The following is a 21,082-nucleotide window of genomic DNA, read 5'->3' on the forward strand; positions in this document are numbered from 1 at the left end:
ATAAATAAATAAACTTAAAAAAAAAACAGTATCTTTACCTGGCAGGTATTCCAGCTAATAGGGAACCCAGCAAAGCAGTAGTATGTCCTGGGGTTCTTTGGAAAATTCCAATGCCTGGTTCTTACTTCCAGAGATTTTGATTTAATTGGTTTAGGCTAAAGCCCAGATGTTGGAACTTTTCAAAGCTTCCCTAGGTGTTTCAAAGGTGCAGCAAAGTTTGAGAACCACTGTTTTAGGAATATTATTATGAATGTTGGATGTTATTTTGTACCATAAACTTGCAGAACTATCTGGTAATTGAAGTCTTCAGCTAAAGGAATGACCTGTAAAAGATAAGTTTCTGTACCCAGTAAATTCACTCTCCCCGCAATCCTATTCGCCTTTAACTTGTATATTTTAAATTTTGTCAATCAGAGCCCCTGTTCCTTTCATGAAAGTTAGTTCACATCCATGGGTTTAAAAAGCCTTCTCTATCCTATATCTTCCTCTCTGCATTGCCTCTTTCTGATTAAACTGAAAGGTGTTTGTATTTGTTTCTTTTGTGTTGTAGTTACTCTGTTCATGGACCCAGGCATGAAGAATCTATAATGAACCTAATCCAGAAGGAAGTGGAAAAATGTGACTGTTTGAGTGGTTTTTTCATCATAATGAGTATGGCTGGGGGCACAGGATCAGGTCTAGGAGCCTTCGTTACACAGAATTTACAAGATCACTACTCAAACTCTTTGAAAATGAATCAGATTATATGGCCTTATGGAACCGGTGAGGTAGGAACATGTTAATTGAAAATTTTATATTTTGTGTTCTTTGCAGTGAAATAAGTGTAGGTTAAAGATTGATTTTACCCTTTCTTTGGAAATATTAATTTACTACAACAGGAGTCATTCATTATACAATATGGTACTTTTTGGAATTTTTAAAACAAGGACACCTCATTCATTTGGAAAGGTTTAAGCAAAGTTAAATGGATTGTTCACAAAAGTACCATCTTAGGAATCCACTCCTGGGTTAGTCCCTCTGGATATAGTATGTAAAGGAGGGACCTTGACCACATGTGGGGGTTCATCATGACATTACCAACCTTCAAAGAATTTTCCTTTCTTTCCATTGAGAGGAAATTTCTATATAGGCTAGTTTCTTGTTGATCAGCCTAGTAGGAGAAATTCTAAAATGGAGGTGAGTTAAGTCACTATAGGAAATGCTGTAGGAAGAAAGTATGATAGTAATAGTCACTGTTTATTAAGCCCTTACTATATACAGGACACTCTTTTAAGTGCTTTACTTGCATTCTGTCATTAATCCATACAACTCTAGGAGCTGATATAATTATTACACCTGTTGTACAAATGAGAAAACTGAAGCATGGAGAGATTATATAACTTGTTCAAGATCATATAGCTAAAAAGTGACAGAGCTGGGATTTGAACCCAGGCAGAATGCCCTTACAATCTACCCTCGTAATTGCTCTTTTCTTTTGCCTTTCTTATTTCTGACCTTTTTCTCTCCAGGTTATTGTTCAGAACTACAACTCCATTTTGACTCTTTCTCACTTGTACCGATCTTCAGATGCCCTCCTCGTTCATGAAAATGATGCTGTTCATAAGATCTGTGCAAAACTGATGAACATCAAGCAAATCTCCTTTACCGATATAAACCAAGTCCTTGCACATCAGCTGGGAAGCGTGTTCCAACCTACTTATTCTATGGAAGGCTCATATCACTACAGAAGAAATCCATTAGGTATTTGTCCTCTTGTATGTAACTTGTATGAAAGTCTTACGTTTTGAAAGCCTCAGTTATTCCTCCCTGGCTTGTCCCGTCTGTCTGAGGATACACTCAGATCTCCCTCATCTCAAAAACCTTCCTGAAGAACTACCTAGCTCTCCAACTAGATAGTTGGAAGTTTTGAGAAGTTACTAAATTTCTGAAGTGATAGATGTGCATTGGTTCTATTCTTCAAGATCCTTTTCTTCTTCTTCTTCTTTTTTTTTTTTTTACAGCAACTTTGAGATATAATTCACACACCATATAATTCACTCATTTAAAATGTACAATTCAATTTTTTTTTCAGTTTATTTATTTTGGGGCACCTGAGTGGTTCAGTTGGTTGAGTGTCCAACTTCGGCTGAGGTTGTGATCTCGCGGTTCATGAGTTTGAGCCCCATGTTGGGCACTGTGCTATCAGCTCTGAGCCTGGAGCCTGCTTCGGATTCTGTGTCTCCCCTTCTCTCATCTCTTCCCCTGCTCACGCTCTCTCTCTCTCTCTCCCTCTCTCTCTCAAAAAATAAATACACATTAAAAAAAATTAAAGTTTATTTATTTTGAGAGACAGAGAAAGAGCAAGTGCACAAGTGGGGGAGGAGCAGAGAGAGTGAGAAAGAGAATCTCAAGCAGGCTCCACGCCATCAGCATAGAGCCTAATGTGGGGCTTGAACTCACCAACTGTGAAATCGTGCATGACCTAAACTGAGGTTAGGAGTGGGATGCTTAACCGGCTGAGCCAGGCGTCCCTACAATTCAATTTTTTAGCATATTCACAAAGTTCTACAACCATCATTTTCATCACCCCATTAAGAAACCCATCATTCTTTTTTCAGCTTATTCATCAAGTGGTGCCATATCAATCCAAATCATCTAGATGCAAATAACTCCATAGTCTATACCCTTCTCGGTCCTAATGTCTTTCCCAAATAGTTGCCTATTCCAATTTTTTTAGTTGCCTTCTGGCTTCTTCAAGTTTAGAATGTTCTGAATAGATCCATCTTTTTTTTCCCCTGTCCTCTCTCCCCTGCTCCCTCTTCCTAAGTTTCTGTCACCTGGATTTCTCCCACTGTCCTCATATCCCATCAGTATGTTCAGACCTGTTGGTGCCTTCTCTACCATCTGCCTGCATTCTTCCCCCTACTTCCCTATCTCTCTGACATTCACTCAGGGTGCCAGTATCTCTCAACTAATACTGCATACTCTCCCTGAACACAAAGCAAACTAGCCTCTTTCTATTCCTTCTCTCTCTCTCTCTCTCTCTCTCTCTCTCTGGCATAAAAACAGAGCTTAGATCTAATCAACATTCCTATCTGAAGGTGGTCCTAACCTTGCATTCCTTCCTGTACCTGCCTCATCCCCCTGCAGTCCATCTTGCAAGCTTACTGCAACAGAGCCTCCCCAGTGTGCAGATCTAATTCTTGTACTCCCTCGTGCTCATCCTATGGCCAGGTTTGCCAGAATTCCTTCGCCTGGCCTCCACATTATGCCCTGAACCCTAACTTTCTAGCTTCATTACCTACTGTCTCCTCTGCATGGATCCCCACCTACTTTTCATCCTGTCTGCACTGTCTCTCTTCAGTCTGGTGCTTTCCAGCCCAGGTCCCTTTGTTCAGTGTTCCTTCTCCTTAGAAATCGCTTCCTCCTTCCTTTCTTCACCTCTATTAAAACCTTATACATCCTTCGGTGTCCCAATTCAAGTGATAATTTTTCTATAAAGCTTTCATACTGAGGTCTTCACCTAAAGTAACCCTCTTTTTCTGAACTTTAAGGCATTCTCTATCTCTTTTACGTCACTTAATATTTTTTACCATTATTATTTCTTTAAGTGTGTTTGTTTATCTTTAAAAGTAACACAAACAGCACACCTATTCAACAAGTGAAAAACAATACGCAATCAAAAGTAAGTGTCCTTCCCACCTTTTCCCAGATGCTACCACTATAACTAACACCATGTGTTTCCTTAGAGAGGAATTCTGTCATGTGCATATTATGTAGTCCTACTAATGTGCAACTTCCTTGGAGACATGTCTTGTTAATTTCTGTGCATTCTACAGTACTTACTGTATTACACATCTGTTCATTCAACCAATATTTATTGACTTCCTACTGTGTGCCAGGCACTATGCTAAATGTTGGGGATCCAATGCGAGCCAATGCAGACATTGTGTTCACTGTGAAATGTGAAAGACATTAAACAAATAAATTACACCAAGAATGTATAATTAAAGAACTCACCAACTGTGAAATCGTGCATGACCTAAACTGAGGTTAGGAGTGGGATGCTTAACCGACTGAGCCAGGCGTCTCTGAAGTGCTCTGCACTCTGAAGTGCTCTGAAGGAAAGAAGTCCAGTTTCAAGAGAATGTGTCACAAAGGAATCAGACTTAGACTGCAGGGACAAGGAAGACTGCCCTGAGAAAGTAACACTTGAGCCAAAAGCTGGTAAAGGACTTGGAGATGACTAAGCCAAGGGAAGGAGGAGGGAACAGCATGGGCAGAGGTCTTGCAGCAGAAGGAATCCTGGCACATCAAATAGAAGTCCCATGACCCCATAGCACAGAGAATGGTAAGGCTAAAGTGGTGAGCAGGGGTAGGCCTTACAGATTCTCATAAGCCATTTAGAGGCCTTCCTCATTACCCTAAGAATAGGGAGAAGCCAATGAAAGATTTTAAGCAGGTTGGTGACATAATCACTTTTCCTTTTGAAAAATCCACTGGACTTCTGTGGATAGCTGATTGGAGGTGAGTCTGTAGGCTGGTCTAGTCATTCCCTGCAGAGATTGTGGTGGTTTGAACTCATTGAACTGCACTGAGAAAATAAAGATGGTTATTAATAAAAACTCCCCCACTATGTGCAAACCTTACTGTGCACTTCACCTCACAATTTGCACTTCACCTGGTGTCACGGTGGGAGAAGTGTCCTGCTCCTGTCAAAGACAGCTCTCTCGCTTAATTTCTGGGTCCCATTCCCTCTCCCTTCTCAGGGACTTAATTCTTCACTCATCTCTCGTCCTCCCCTGTCATAAACTTATGCCTCTTTCCTGGATTATTGCCATTACAACTACTCTTGGGCATCTCTTACACTGAAAAAATCCTCCCTTGACATCACCTCTAGTGATTGCACCCATTCCTCTGTTATTCTTTAAAACAATGCAAGGGTGTGTGTCCTTGCTGTCATTAGCTCCTCCTCATCTCATCATCTTCACCCCCTCTGATCTAGTTTCTACCCCACCATGTCTCTGAAAATGCTTTTTATAAGTCACAAGTGTGTCCACATTGCCAAATTTAGTGGACACTTTGTTGTCCTCATTTCCATCAGTAGAATTTGGCATGGCTGATCTTTGGTCTTCCAAATCTTTTGTCTTTTGTGACAGCCCTCTCCTCATTTTCCTTTTATCTCACTGACTACACCTTTTATTCCCTTCTTTTCTCCTCCTTTGGCTCCTTTTCTTTTTCCCAAGCTCTAAATGCTGGTCTTAGACCCTCTCCCTGATAACTGGCCTAGTTCCATGGCTTTAAACACCATTTGTATTCTCCAACTTGCTGGTTTATCTCCAACTCTGACCAATTCCCTAAGCTCCAGATTTCTATATCCAGTAGCCTTTTCCTGTATGACATTTATATGTACACATTTCATGGACATCCCAAACATAATGTGTCTAAAACAGAGAGCTTTCCCCCAGAAGCTCATTTCTTTCTCACTCCCTCAGTTACTCAGTTTTAAAATCTTAGATGCAGGGGCCTGGGTGGCTCAGTTGGTTAAGCATCTGACTTTGGCTCAGGTCATGATTTCACAGTTTGTGAGTTCGAGCCCCGCGTCCGGCTCTGTACTGACAACTCAGAGCCTGGAGCCTGCTTCAGATTCGGTGTCTCCCTCTCTCTCTGCCCCTCCCCCACTCATCCTCTCTCTCTCTCTCTCTCTCTCGAATAAATAAACATTAAAAAAAATTGGGGGAGGGGGGCTCCTGGGTGGCTCAGTCGGTTGAGTGTCCGACTTCGGCTCAGATCATGATCTCGCAGTTCGTGAGTTCGAGCCCCGTGTCAGGCTCTGTGCTGACAGCTCAGAGCCTGGAGACTGCTTCAGATTCTGTGTCTCCCTCTCTCTCTGCCCCTTCCCTGCTCATACTCTGTCTCTCTCTGTCTCTCAAAAATGAATAAACGTTAAAAAAAATTTTTTTTTAATTTTTTTTTTTTTAATCTTAGATCCAGAGGCACCTGGGTAGCTCAGTCGGTTAAGCATCTGACTTTGGCTCAGGCCATGGTTTCATGGTTCAAGAGTTTGAGCCCTGCATCGGGCTGTCAGCACAGAGCCCACTTCAGATCCTCTGTCCCCTTCTCTTGCTCCCCCTCCCCCATTCATTCTCTCTGTCTCTCTGTCTCTCTCTCTGTCTCTGTCTCTCTGTCTCTCAAAAGTAAATATTTTTAAAAAGTTTTTTAGGGGCACTTAGGTGGTTCAGTCGGTTAAGCATCCGACTCTCTGTTTCGGCTCATGTCATGATCTCACAGTTTCATGGGTTCAAGCCCGCATCGGGCTCTGTGCTGATGATGTGGAGCCTGCTTGGGATCCTCTCTCTCCCTCTGTCTCTGCCCCTCCCCTGCTCACTCTGTCTCTGTCTCTCTCAAAATAAATAAATAAACAAAAAAAAATTTTTTTAATTTAATTTTTTTTTTCAACATTTTATTTATTTTTTTGGGACAGAGAGAGACAGAGCATGAACGGGGGAGGGGCAGAGAGAGAAGGAGACACAGCATCGGAAACAGGCTCCAGGCTCCGAGCCATCAGCCCAGAGCCGGACGCGGGGCTCGAACTCACGGACCGCGAGATCGTGACCTGGCTGAAGTCGGACGCTTAACCGACTGCGCCACCCAGGCGCCCCAAAAATTTTTTTAATTTAAATCTTAGATCCAGTTTTCTTACAGGAAAGTCTATAATTGCCTCCATTGTATGTGGTTTATCTTCTGTCTTCCAGTTTCCCTTCTTTCCTGCCATTCTCCCCTGTTCATGAACAGAGCCTCAGGGGCCTCATTACATATCATATAGCCCAGCTCATTCTCACCAGGGTGTCCGTTCTTGCTGTCCTCATTAACTTCCTTCTCCCTCTACCAGGAGTATTCTCCTGACCATTTCCCTTTCATCTTTCAAGTCTCAGCTCACTGTTACCTTCTTAAAATGGCCTTCCATGATCCTATTTGAGGAGTGAGCACCTATAATATCATCCTGTTTGTTTCCTTCCCACCATTTATTACTTTCTGACATTGTTTTGTTCATTTATTACCTCTTTTATTCTTTCTTTCTTTCTTTCTTTCTTTCTTTCTTTCTTTCTTTCTTTCAAGAGGGAGAGAGAGCACACACCAGCATGGGACAGGGGCAGAAGGAGAGAGGGAGGATCTTAAGTAGGCTCAGCACAGAGCTTGATGCGGGGCTCTATCCCACAACCCTGGGATCATGACCTGAGTGGAAATCAAGAGTTGGACACTCAACCAACCGAGCCACTCAGATGCCCCTGTTCTTTGTTTCTAACCACTAGAATAGAAGCTCTGTGAAAGTAAGGCCTTGTCTACCTTGCTCACCACTGTGTCTGCTATCCTCAGAACAATGCCTCTCATATAACAGGTCCTTGCTAAATGAGACTAAACACATTGAGATAAAGAGGATAGATTTGAGAGAAATTGGGGGTGGAGTAAAATGCAGAGGACCAGGTGATGGATTGGATCTGGAAAATGACAGAAAGGGAGGTGCAGAGCATAAGTCATGGGGCCCTGGGTTACAAAACAGTGTAGTCTGTAGTGATGTTTGCTGGATCTGGGGACACTAAAAAAAGATCTGGTTTGTGGGGCATAGTGTGGGGCAAAGAAAGAGGTGGGTCTTAAACATGTTGAGTGTGAGGTGCCTTTGCCGTATCTTAATGGAAATGTCACGTGATAAGTTAGCTGGAAGTTTACCTGGTCTTCCCGCTTCAACCTTTGCCAGCCCACAGCCTTTTCTAAAGTGTAGCAGCCAGACTGAACTCTGGCTTTACTTGTCTAAAAGGTTAAATCCCATTAGATCCTGTTACTCTCTTATTCAAAACTTTCAAGAGGTTTCCCATCTCACCCAGAGTTAAAGCCAAAGTAATTGGAATCACATGCAAGGTTTTGTTCTGTCTGGTTTCCATTGCTTTCTTGACCTTATATCCTGCTCTCTCTCTTCTAGCCACATTGGCCTCCATGCTTTTTCTCAGATATGTCTGTTGTGCCTCAGAGTCTCTGTACTAAATGACCTCAGATACCCACATGGCTCCATTCAGGTGTTTGAGGAGATGTCACCTTTACAAGAAAGCATCAGCATTAGTGGGCATCTAAATTCTGAGGGGCCCCAGTCTGTGATGTGGGGTGACTTTCTACAGCAATGCTCTGACAGCAACAGAGAATGTGAGGAGTGGGGCTGGTCCAAGATTGGACTTTCACTTAAGAAGATTTGATGAAGGGGCGCCTGGGTGGCGCAGTCGGTTAAGCATCCGACTTCAGCCAGGTCACGATCTCGCGGTCCGTGAGTTCGAGCCCCGCGTCGGGCTCTGGGCTGACGGCTCAGAGCCTGGAGCCTGTTTCCGATTCTGTGTCTCCCTCTCTCTCTGCCCCTCCCCCGTTCATGCTCTGTCTCTCTCTGTCCCAAAAATAAATAAACGTTGAAAAAAAAAAAAAGATTTGATGAAGAGACAGGGGCAAATAGCTGGGTTAGAAAAGAAGTGAAGCAAGGGGAAGACTGATGGACTGAGAAGGCAGGAGGTCCATGGATTAGTTTGTCTTAGTCCATTTAGGTTGCTATAACAAAAGTGCTATTTACTAAGTAACTTATTTAGAACATAACATTGTTTCTCATGGTTCTGAAGGCTGGAAAGTCCAAGATCAAGGCACCAGTAGGTACAGTGTCTGGTGAGGTCCTTCTTCTTGGTTCTTAGATGGCCATCTTCTCACTGTGTCCTCACATGGCAGGGGGTGCTAGAGAGTTCTGTGGGGCCCCTTTTAGAAGGGCACTAATCCCATTTCTGAGGATTCCACCCTTACCATACCATCATCTTGGGGGTTAGGATTTCAAACATATGAATTTGAGGGGGGAACAAACCTTCAGTCCATAATAGGGTCTTAACAAGGTCTTGGCATGGTTAAAAATGAGAGTAGGTAAACAAGAAGGCTGGAGGGAAAAGTAGATTGTGACCGTTAATAATTCATGTGTTGGGGAGGCTGGGTGGCTCAGTTGCTTGAGCATCCAATTCTAGATTTCAGCTCAGTTCATGATCTCAGGGTCCTGAGATAGAGCTCCATGTCAGGCTCCGTGCTGAGCATGGAGCCTGCTTGGGATTCTCTCCCTCCCCCTTCCTCTGCTCCTCCTTTGCTCTTTCTCTCACTCTCAAAAAAATAAAAATAAATAAAAAAATTTAAAGGTAGATCATTAATTACCTTTCTAAAGAATGATCATTCATGTGTCAGTGCTCAGGCTATATTTGTTGACTATTGTTTGTGCTATGCAATAAAATTCAGCTGTAGGTATTTTGCATTAAAGGACTCTTATGTTCAGGGGTGCCTGGGTGGTGCAGTCAGTTAAGCATCCAACTCTTGATCACAGCTCAGGTCATGATCTCATGGTTTGTGAATTCGAGCCCCACATCAGGCTCTGCTGTGATGGTGCAGAGGTGCAGAGCCTGCTTGGGATTCTGTTTCCTTCTCTGTGCCCCTCCCCAACTTGTGCGCTCCCTAGTGCACATCTCAAAATGAATAAACATTAAAAAAAAAAAAAAAGATTCATGTTTAGAGGAAAGTCCACTAGTCATAAGATCAATTTGTGCAAAACTTTGCAGATGTTTGTGTCAAAATTTGTTCTTTTCTTTAGGATATAGGATGAGTTTGCACTCAGTGTTACAAAATTTATATTTCATGTTGTTATAATAATATATTTTTCTCTTTTCTCAAGTTTTTTCCCAAAAATATATAAAACAGCTCTGAATGCAAAACAAATTAGCTTTTTTCCATAATCCTGTTTCATTACAAATATGTTTCTAAAGATAGGTGTATTCCTGTCTTCAGGAATCACTAATCTTGTCTTTTTTCCCTAGTAGAATTTGCTTTAACATGCCCTGCTTATCCTTTAACCAGATAAAATAAATAAGAGATCTAGAAAATTTTCTAAAGGAATATTTAGTGGATATGAATGATGATAAAAGCATATTAGCTCTGATGCTCACTTAGATTCCTGGGGTGTAGCTACATATTTTGTTCATATTTCCAGTTTCTTAGCTTCTACATTCTTGTTTCCTTTTTGTCAAAGTATGTTTTCTCACTCAAGCTAAAATAGGTGCCAAAATGAAGCAAATATGTGATCTGAAATAGACATTGTCTCTGAAATTTTATTTACATTTTTAAATTTAAGCAATTCTGGCCTTGGTGGAGAAAACATATTTGGCCCCCCAAACCATCTAACCATAGCTGTGTAAGGGTCAATGGAAACATTGTGGAATTTAAAAATTCAGTCCAGGTTTTTTTCTTTACAGGAGAGTTAATGGAGAATTTAGTCCCCCATCCTGAATTCAAGATGCTGGGTATTCGTAACATTCCTCAGATGTCTGAGAACTCACTGGCTTACAGTACGTTTACTTGGGCTGGCCTCCTCAAGCACCTGAGACAGATGCTCATTTCTAATTCGAAAATGGAAGAAGGTAACGGGTATTTTATTTTATTTTTTATTTATTTATTTATTTATTTATTTATTTATTTTTTAACGTTTATTTATTTTTGAGACACAGAGAGACAGAACATGAATGGGGGAGGGTCAGAGAGAGGGAGACACAGAATCTGAAACAGGCTCCAGGCTCCGAGCTGTCAGCACAGAGCCCGACGCGGGGCTCGAACTCACGGACCGAGAGATCATGACCTGAGCCGAAGTCGGCCGCCCAACCGACTGAGCCACCCAGGCGCCCCAGTAACGGGTATTTTAAAAACATGCAAGCCACAAACTGGGAAAAGAGCCTGCACTGGAGTTCTCAGTATAAACTGGCTTGGGCGAGTTGAAATAATGGTGACTTCTGGTCAGGGAGGTTCCTGCAAAAACTTACCAGGACATCCCAGGAGGACTGCTTAATCACTGCACAGTTTCATTAACCAAAAATGAAAAAAATTTTCAGAGGAGTTTAACATTTTTTTAAGTTTTGTTGATTGATTGATTGATTGATTGATTGATTTTTAGTAATCTCCGTACCCAACAGGGAGCTCGCACTCATTACTCTGAGGTCAAGAGTCGCACACTCAATTGATTGAGCCAGCCAGGTGCCCCTATTTTATTTTATTTTATTTTTATCAAAGTAATATATGAACATAATATTTAAAAAATCAGGGGCACATGGGTGGCTCAGTTGGTTAAGCGTCCGACTTCACCTCAGGTCATGATCTCACGGTTTGTGAGTTCGAGCACTGCGTTGGGCTCTGTGCTGACAGCTCAGAGCCTGGAGACTGCTTCAGATTCTGTGTCTCTGTCTCTCTCTGCCCCTCCCCTACTTGCGCCTCTCTCTCTCTCTGTCTTTCTCTCTCAAAAATAAGTGAACATTAAAAGAAAAAAAATTTTTTTAAAAGATCAAATAGTCTGGGGTGCCTGGGTGGCTTAGTCAGTTAAGCATCCAACTTTGGCCCAGGTCACGATCTCACAGTTGGTGAATTTGAGCCCCACATCAGGCTCTGTTGCTGACAGCTTGGAGCCTGGAGCCTGCTTCAGATTCTGTGTCTCCCTCGCTCCCTGCCCTTCCCCCACTCATGCTCTGTCTCTTTCAAAAATAAATAAATATTAAAAAAAATTTTTTTTATCAAATAGTCAAGGGGCGCCTGGGTGGCTCACTTGGTTAAGCATCTGATTCTTGATTTCAGCTCAGGTCATGATCTCATGGTTTGTGAGATGAGCCTCTCATTGACAGCACCAAGCCTGCTTAGGATTCTCTCTCTCTCTCTCTCTCTCTCTCTCTCTCTGCCCCTCTTCAGCTTGTGCACACACACTCTCTCTCTCTCAAAATAAATAAATAAACTTAAAAAAAATCAAATAGTCAAAACTCATCTAAGTGTATACTTATATCTTTACTTTGCATCGCATGTAAATCATATCTCAATTTTTTTAGATAAAGCCAAGTAATTGTCCAGTATGTATTTATAATGAGGAAAAGAGCAGCTCCCTGGCCTATACTTCCCCACTACCCAGATGAAAATACTGTCAATGGTTTTGGCTGTCTCTTCTGGAATTTGCCTCCATATTTCTAAGTATCTTGCTTATATTATTACTTATTTTGTGTTCTAGGTTCTAGGTTTACCAATTGCCTTCCTAATGTGAAATTGAGAATTGAATCTTCTTATACCACTGCTATACACACACACACACACATGCACGAGAAGTCTCACATCAATCTGATTCCTAATCCTGTTTTGTTTTCTCTTGGATCTTTTAGGATTTCCTTTTTGTCCCTGGAATTCTGTAATTCCTTAATGTGGATCTTCCATTGAGCTTAGTAGAATGTAAGTTTTATTAGGGCAGGGATTCTGTTTTGTTTACTGTTGTACCTTCAGAGCCTGGAACGTAGGGCCCAGCAGGTAGTTTTACTGAGGCCAGAGCCTGACTGGTTTAGCCTTTCTGGAGCAGAAGCCTTTTAGGATGAAGGGGGGACACTCCCTCTGCTGCAGGGAGTGGGGAAGGGTCTAGGGTTCTCACCACTTCTCATACAGATTTTTATTTTTATTTATTTTTAAGTTTATTTTATTTTTGAGAGAGAGCATGAGTAGGAGAGGGGGAGGGGAGGGGCAGAGAGAAATAGGGGACACAGGATCCAAAGTGGGCTCTGTGCTGACAGCAGCAAGCCCGATGTGGGGCTTAAACTCATGAACCGTGAGATCATGACCTGAGGTGAAATTGGGCGGACGCTCCACCAACTGAGCCACCCAGGTGCCCCTCATACACATTTTTAACTAAATCCTCTTGTCTTCTCCTCTTTTAGAAGTGGCTGGCCTGCTCCCAGGACCTCTCCACTGTGGGCAGACATTCTAAGCTTCCCCTGCTTGCTAAGTCAGTCACCACTGATTCATTTGCTTTCCAGATTCCAAAGTTTTTTTGCTATTGTCTCCTCTTCTCTTCCCTTTTTTCTTGTTTATGACAAGCTGATGTTCCGTCTGTCATGTCTAACTAGAAATCACCACTATGTATTATTTTAGTAGCATATATTTTACCACAAATAACAACAATTTAGGTTTCAATAATATGAAAGTGGATTTCTTCTACATTTACTTACTAGTGAAACCTTATAGATTTTATTATTTTTTTTTTTTTTTAATTTTTTTTTTTCAACGTTTATTTATTTTTGGGACAGAGAGAGACAGAGCATGAACAGGGGAGGGGCAGAGAGAGAGGGAGACACAGAATCGGAAACAGGCTCCAGGCTCTGAGCCATCAGCCCAGAGCCAGACGCGGGGCTCGAACTCACGGACCGCGAGATTGTGACCTGGCTGAAGTCGGACGCTTAACCGACTGCGCCACCCAGGCGCCCCTAAACCTTATAGATTTTAGATTATAGTGTCTGAGGTTTGAAGATAAATAGGAAGTTCACATCTTAAAGTAATGCTTCCCCAATTTTTTGGCCTCAGTACCCATTTTTCTAGTAATACCTGTTAATATCTCAAGGAACAACACACTGTTTCTCAGAGTATAGTAGAAGACATGCTGCTTTGAACTCTCTTAGGTCAGTAAAACACAGTTTGCTTAGTCATTTTCTCATGCGGGACTCTGAGTATCAACATTTCTTCATAGTTATAGGTAGAGCTTTGAACATATAAATATCTTCATATATGTGAAGATATATGAATAAATATATTTATGTACTAACCAGGTTGAAACAAATAGCATTAAAAATCTTTGTATATTACCAGACGACTCCATCTGAAGATTGACCCTATTAATATCACTATCAGCCATTTATCTGTTTCCATATGTCCTAGCAACAGAAGGAATGAGTGATCCCAGAGGGGGCCAGGCAGAAGTTACAGTGTCTTTTATGACTTAGCTTTGGAAGTCACATGCCATCTTTTTTATATTTTTTTTTTTTAGTTTTATTTATTTTATTTATTTTTTAATGTTTATATATATTTGAGAGAGAGAGAAAGACAGAAGGCAAGTGGCGGAGGGACAGAGAGAGAGGGAGACAGAATCCGAAGCAGGCTCCAGGCTCTGAGCTGTCAGCACAGAGCCCGACACGGGGCTCGAACTCATGAACCATGAGATCATTACCTGAGCTGAAGTCAGACGCTTAACCAACTGAGCGACCCAAATGTCCCTTTTTATTTTTTTAAAGTTTATTTATTTTGAGGGGCGCCTGGGTGGCTCAGTCGGTTAAGCATCCGACTTCAGCTCAGGTCACGATCTCACGGTCCGTGAGTTCGAGCCCTGCATCGGGCTCTGGGCTGATGGCTCGGAGCCTGGAGCCTGCTTCTGATTCTGTGTCTCCCTCTCTCTCTGCCCCTGCCCCGTTCATGCTCTGTCTCTCTCTGTCTCAAAAATAAATAAAACGTTAAAAAAAAAATTTAAAGTTTATTTATTTTGAGAGAGAAACACACACACACACACGCGCGCGCACGCACACACACACACACACACACACACACACACAAGCAGGGGAGGGGCAGAGAGAGAGGGAGGGAGACACTCCACACTGTCAGCACAGAACCCTCTGTGGGGCTCCATCCTACTCACTGTGAGATCATGACCTGAGCTGAAATCAAGAGTCGGACGCTTAACGGACTGAGCCCCCTAGGTGCCCCTAGTTTTATTTTTACTTAAGTAATCTCTACCCACAATGTAGGGCTTAAACTCATGATCCTGAGATTAAGAGTCCCATACTCTTCTGACTGAACCAGTCAGGTGCCCCCCACACGACATCATTTCTATACCATCCTTTTGCTTATTAAGGTCAGCCCTATGCATGTGGGAGGGGACCATACAAGGGCTTCAGTATCAGAGGGAAGATCAGTGGCATTCATCTTGGAGGCTGGCTACCACTCCACCCTCTGTCCCCTACTAAATCACATCTTCCCATATGGAGAATAGACCTAACCCCTCACAAAGGCTTCAAAAGTTATTTCCGTATAGCACATCAAGCTAAATTCCAGAATCTTATCATCTAAAAGCAGGTCCAGGTATGGTGGATTTACACTCCTCAGGTGAGATTTTTTGAGTATAGCTCTTTGAGTACAGTTCTTCCCCCTGCCTCCAATCAGTAGACCATGGTGGACCAGGCATAGCATAACTGGTAGACAGCCCCCTTAAAAGGGGGAAACGGAAGGCACAAAGAAGTCATGGGTCCATAACAATTCAGCAGGGCACATCCTGGCAGTCTCCTGATGAAAATATAAGACATGGGAATAATTTTTCATGGCTTTGGCTTAGCTCTTTGAGTCAAGCTAAATTACAATTTTGTTTGTTTGTTTGTTTGTTTGTTTTAAGTAAACTCTACCCCCAACATGGGACTCAATATCACAAACCCAAGATCAAGAATTGCATGCTTGGGGCGCCCTGGTGGCTCAGTTGGTTAAGTGCCTGACTCTTGATTTTGGCTCAGGTCATGCATAATCTCACAGGTTTGTGAAATCAAGCCCTGTGCGGGGCTCTGCACAGACAGTGTGGAGTCTGCTTGGGATTCTCTCTCTCCCCCTCTCTTTCTACTCCTCTTCCACTCTGTCTATCAAATATAAATAAGTAAACTTTAAAAAAAATAAAAATGGGGTACCTGGGTGGCTTAGTCGGTTGAACGTCTGACTTCAGCTCAGGTCATGATCTCATGGTTCATGAATTCAAGCCCTGCATCAGGCTCTGTGCTGACGGCTCAGGCTTTGAGCCGTCAGCACAGAGCCTGAGCCTGCCTTGGATTCTGTGTCTCCCTCTCTTTTTGCTCCTCCCCCACTCACACTGTCTCTCAAAAATAAACGTAAAAATTTAAATAAAAGTGGCATCACATTATAGTATTTTTGCTCTATAGCTTTTTTTCAATATAACAATATTTGTGGACTTCTTTCCAATTCATTAAATTTGGACATGCCTTATTCTTTTTAATGGCTACATAGTTTTCTACTATATATGTGTCATAATTTATTATGTGCACATAGATTAAAGAGTCAAGTAATTCTACAAAGCCAGTTGTTTAAAACAATCATTCCATAAAATTCCTGTATTTTCTCCTTCCCAGGAGCAACCATTTTCAAACTTTTTTGCTGGTTCTTTTACTGTGTTTATCTCTTCATTGCCATCTATTGATTTTTCAATTGTTTAGGTATTACCTATTTACTTCCAAAATGTGGAAGGTTAGGATTTAGCTTTTTCCCACAATGTAAACCCTGCAAACACCCTTCTGTCTTCCCACCCTTCCAACATAGTAGTGTCATCATTGGGTTAAAGCAGTATTCAGCTTTACATTATTGTGACCAAGTAAATGCTATTCACAACTGAGCCATGTAGTACCTGTAATTACTTTCCTTTCCTGTATAGTTTTTTTCTTTTCTCTGGAGTTAATAATTGCCTTGTTTCTTGTTTGCTTACATTTTCTGTGTACCTGTCAATTCAGTCCTAAGTTGAATAACTTATCTAATTTTTTTTCTTTTTTAAAAGATGTTCTTTTGGGGCACCTGGGTGGCTCAGTCGGTTGAGCGTCTGACTTCAGCTCAGGTCACGATCTTGCGGTCCGTGAGTTCGAGCCCCGCGTCAGGCTCTGGGCTTTATGGCCCAGAGCCTGGAGCCTGCTTCCGATTCTGTGTCTCCTTCTCTCTCTGCCCTCCCCTGTTCATGCTGTCTCAAAAATAAATAAATGTTAAAAAAAAAAAAATTAAAAAAAAAAGATGTTCTTTTACTTTTTTTAAGTAATCTCTGTATCCGACATGGGGCTCAAGCTCACATCCCCATGATAGTCACATGCTCCACTCACTGAGCCAGCTAGGCATCCCTTATATTTTTTTTTAAATATGGTTTTCAAATATAGTTGTGTATTAGAAATACCCTAAGAACTTTTTTAAACAATGTTTATTTATTTTTGAGTGAGAGAGAGCATGACCATGGAAGGGGCAGAGGAGAAAGAGAGGGAGACAGAGAATCCCAAGTAGGCTCTGCACTGTCAATACAGAGCCTGATGTGGGGCTCGAAATCACTAACTGTGAGCCAAAACCAAGAGTTGGATGTTCAGTTGACTGAGCCACCAAGGTACCCTGAATTTTTTTCTTGATAAGTTCAAATATTGTATCAGTTTCATCTTCTTTAAGAAATCTCTCCTAAAGCCATCTGCTCTGCTTTAATCTGGACTTTTTGCCCTCTCTAACCAGGGTACACTTGTCATCCTGGATATTCTCTTTGCCTGTCTCCTGTGTTGAATTTTCTGTTCAGAAGGTTTAGGCAAAGCCCAAGGGTTCTAGGGAGAGGGGAGGAGAGGGGTCATGGTTTTTCTGAGTTTTGCTTGATCTGTCTAGTTCCTTACCCTTAACTCTGCCTTGTGTTCTCCAGACCAGAGACCCTCAATCATATCCTCTCTAGAAAATAAACCTTTAGTTTTATGCTACAGTACAGAAGAGGCAGTTAATCATGCCGAACAGACAAGTTTAACAACATTCCTTGATCAGGAGTCAAAGGCAGTGGTGCTCCACAGGATAGGAAAGCTAATTTAGGAGCCAGTGACTTAGTGTTTCATGGATTCCCTTAAAGATGTTCTGGAGGGACAGAGAATAATAATGGGTGAAAAACATTGGCATCATTAATGCTGAGTCAAAAGTGATAAAGCCACTGAATGTGAAAACATTTTAGGAAAACTTTAACCAATTTATTTTGTTACATATATTTTTTATGGATGTTCAAGAATGATCTAATTTTTAAAAATCCAAACCTAATTTACTCTAAAAGAACTATTTCAATAAGTATAAATTTAATAATCTAAGTGAATAATTGACATAATTTGATAATCTTTTTTCTTATAATCAGTGGTGTCTTGGAAGGAAAATAATATTATGGATTTATACCCTTTTTTGTCACATGGGTTTCAAGTATTTTTGTCCATCATTTTTGTCTTTTGTGTGGTATTTTTCATCATATGGAGGTTTTACATTTTTATGTCAGCAAACCCATATATCTTCCTAGTTATAGATTCTGAGCTTTGCCCTGAGATATAAATATTCCTTAGTATTTTCCAGCATTTTTATAGTTTATATTTAATGTTTAATTTTTTACACCATCTGGATTTATTTTTATTTCCGATAATGCTTTTTTTGGTTACTTCTCTTCTCATTTTAATTTTATTTGCTTAACTTTTCCCTTCTCACTTTTTTTTCCCCTTTTCACTTTTTGAACATTAATTTTCAAGGGCCTAACTTTAGAATGGCTTCATTTTTTTTTTATTTTTGTAACTTTTAGATAGAGTTTATTACCTTTTATTTCTGAGTAATATAGAGTGATGAATTATCTACAAAGTACAGCTTTTATAGCATGTCCATAATTTTTTTTTAATTTTTTTTAATTTTTTATTTATTTTTGAGAGCGAGGAGACAGAGTGTCAGTGGGGAGGGGCAAGAGAGAGATGGGAGACAGAATCTGAAGCAGGCCCAGGCTCTGAGCTGTCAGCACAGAGCCCAATGCGGGGCTCAAACCACAAACTGTGAGATCATAACTGAGCCGAAGTCTGACGCTCAACCAACGAGCCACCCAGGTGCCCCAGCGTGTCATAATTTTTAAATATTTTTACTGAGGTGTGATTATATACCACATACACCTATTGATAAGTGTACAATTCAGTGATTTTTTTCATAACTTTGCAGAGTTGTGCAATCATTATCACAGGCCAACTGTAGAACGTTTCAATCACTCCAGAAAGTTCATTGTATTCATTTTGAGTCAGCTTCCCATTTTTACCCCCCGTCCAAATGACCACTGGTGTGCTTTCTGTCCTTACAGACCTGCCATTTTGGACATATCATATAAATGAATATACAATAATAGTCTTTTGGCCTGATCTTTTTCACTTAAGGTCTTTGAGGTATCCACATTGTAGTATGTATCAGTAGTTCAACTCTGTTTGTTGCATTGCTGATAGTATTCCATCAGATGGACATATGACGTTTTATTTAGATGTCCAACAGTTGAGGGGCGCCTGGGTGGCTCACTCGGCTAAGCGTCCAACTCTTTGAGCCCCGCGTCGGGCTCTGTGCTGACAGCTCAGAGCTGGAGCCTGTTTCAGATTCTGTGTCTCCCTCTCTCTCTGACCCTCCCCCGTTCATGCTCTATCTCTCTCTGTCTCAAAATAAATAAACGTTAAAAAAAAAATTAAAAAAAAATTAGATGTCCAACAGTTTGACTGGACGTTTGGCTTGTTTTCACTTTGTATCTGTTACGAATAATGCTGCTGTGTGCATCTGTGTACAGTTTTTGTGTACACATATGTTTTTAATCTTTTTTTAACTTTTTAAATATTTATTTTTGAGAGAGAATGAAAGTGGGGGAGGGCAGACAGAGGGAGGCAGAGGATTCAAGTGGGTTCTGTGCTGAGAGTAGCAATCCTGATGTGGGGCTCAGACCCACAAACCTGAGCCAAAGGCAGACGCTCAACCGACTGAGCCACCCAGGTACCCCATCAATCTCTTGATTATATACCTAGGAGTAGCATTGCTGGGTCAAAGGATAAGTATGTATTTAACATTTTGTAAAACTGCTAAACCCTTCCAAAGTGGCTGCACCATTTACATTCCCACCAACAGTTTAAGAGGGTTTCAGTTTTTCCACATCCTTGCCAACATCTGATATTGTTAGTCTTCTTGATTATAGCCATTCTAATAGGTATGAAGTAGTGTCTCCTTGTGGTTTCAGTTTGCATTTTTTTTTAAATTTTAATGTTTATTTGTTTTTGAGAGAGGGAGAGACAGATAGAACACAAGCAGGAGAGGGGCAGAGAGAGGGAGACACAGAATCCGAAGAGGCTCCAGGCTCTGAGCTGTCAGCACAGAGCCCAACACAGGGCTCGAACTCATGAACCATGAGACTGTGACCTGAGCCAAAATCGGACTCAACCTACTGAGCCACCCAGGTGCCCCTCAATTTACATTTGAATGTTTATTTATTATTTTGGGAAAGAAAGAGAGCAGGGGAGGGGCATAGAGAGAGGGAAGTGAGAGAATCCCATGCTGGCTCCACACTGTCAGCACAGAGCCCAATGTGGGGCTCGATATCACAAACTGTGAGATCCTGACCTAAGCCAAATCAAGAGTCAGACACTTAACGGACTGAAACCACCACATGCCCCTCAATTTGCATTTTCCTAATGACAGTGATGTTGAGCATCTTTTAATGTGATCGGTTAGAGTTGTTTGATTATCTTTTTTGGTGAAATTGTTTATTCAAACATCTTTCTAATTCTTAAATTGGCTTGTCTTCTTACTGAGTTCAGCATGCCAAAATTTTTGGTTTGTTTTATTTTCTCTGTTTGCTGAAATAAGTCTGTTATGAACACTGAATTTTATCCCTATCCTATGTATAATTTAAGAGTATTTTCTTAGGGGCACCTGGGTGGCTCGGTTGTTTGAGCTTCCACTTCAGCTCAGGTAATGATCTCACAGTTCATGAGTTCAAGCCCTGAAACTGGACTCACTGCTGTCAGCGCAGAGCCCTCTTTGGATCCTCTGTCCCCTTCTCTCTTTGCACCTCCCCTGCTCGCACTCACCCTCTCAAAATAAATATTTAAGAAAAAAAACTTTTTAAAGTATTTTCTTAATATTTCCCTATGACCAGTCAATTTTCAATCCTGTTTTTGTTTTGTGTTTCTACATCCCTTAACATTTTTGGTATGAATTTTGTTTGTTCATACAGGCATATAGAGCAAAGTTCACCCTTTTTAGGTGTATAGTTCTATGAATTTGACAAACTTTAGTAACCTCTATGACAACTGAGATAGAGTATTTCCATCATCCCAAAAAGTTCCTTCATGCTCCTTTGTAGGCAGTCTCTTCCCTCCACTCCAGCCTCTGGCAACTACTGATTTGAATTTTGTTCCCATGTTTTGCCTATTTCAGAAATGTCCTATAAAGGAATCATCCATTACGTAATTTTTTTGAGTCAAACTCGTTTCACTTAGCATAATGCTCTTGAGATGTGTCCATGTTGTTTTGTTATGTGTATCAGTAGTTTCTTTTATCCTGAGTAGAAATCCATTGTATGCACCTACCACCATCCTTGAACACCCTATGCAGAGTATTTCATCCTTTCTCGGGACTTAATAGTTTGACTCATTTTGGTCAAACCAGGTAAAAA

General features: G+C 41.3%; 1 protein-coding gene across 1 annotated transcript in view; it reads left to right on the forward strand.

Annotated features, from left to right (window-relative positions):
• TUBD1 (tubulin delta 1) overlaps nt 1-21,082 on the forward strand; it is a 32,868-nt gene that overhangs the window by 6,665 nt on the left and 5,121 nt on the right. The window contains 3 exon segments of the mRNA XM_030296715.1: nt 551-767; nt 1,509-1,740; nt 10,290-10,454. Coding sequence (XP_030152575.1) covers nt 551-767; nt 1,509-1,740; nt 10,290-10,454 — 614 coding nt within the window.

The sequence above is a fragment of the Lynx canadensis genome, chromosome E1, assembly GCF_007474595.2.
Source record: "Lynx canadensis isolate LIC74 chromosome E1, mLynCan4.pri.v2, whole genome shotgun sequence".
Taxonomy (NCBI): Eukaryota; Metazoa; Chordata; class Mammalia; order Carnivora; family Felidae; genus Lynx; species Lynx canadensis.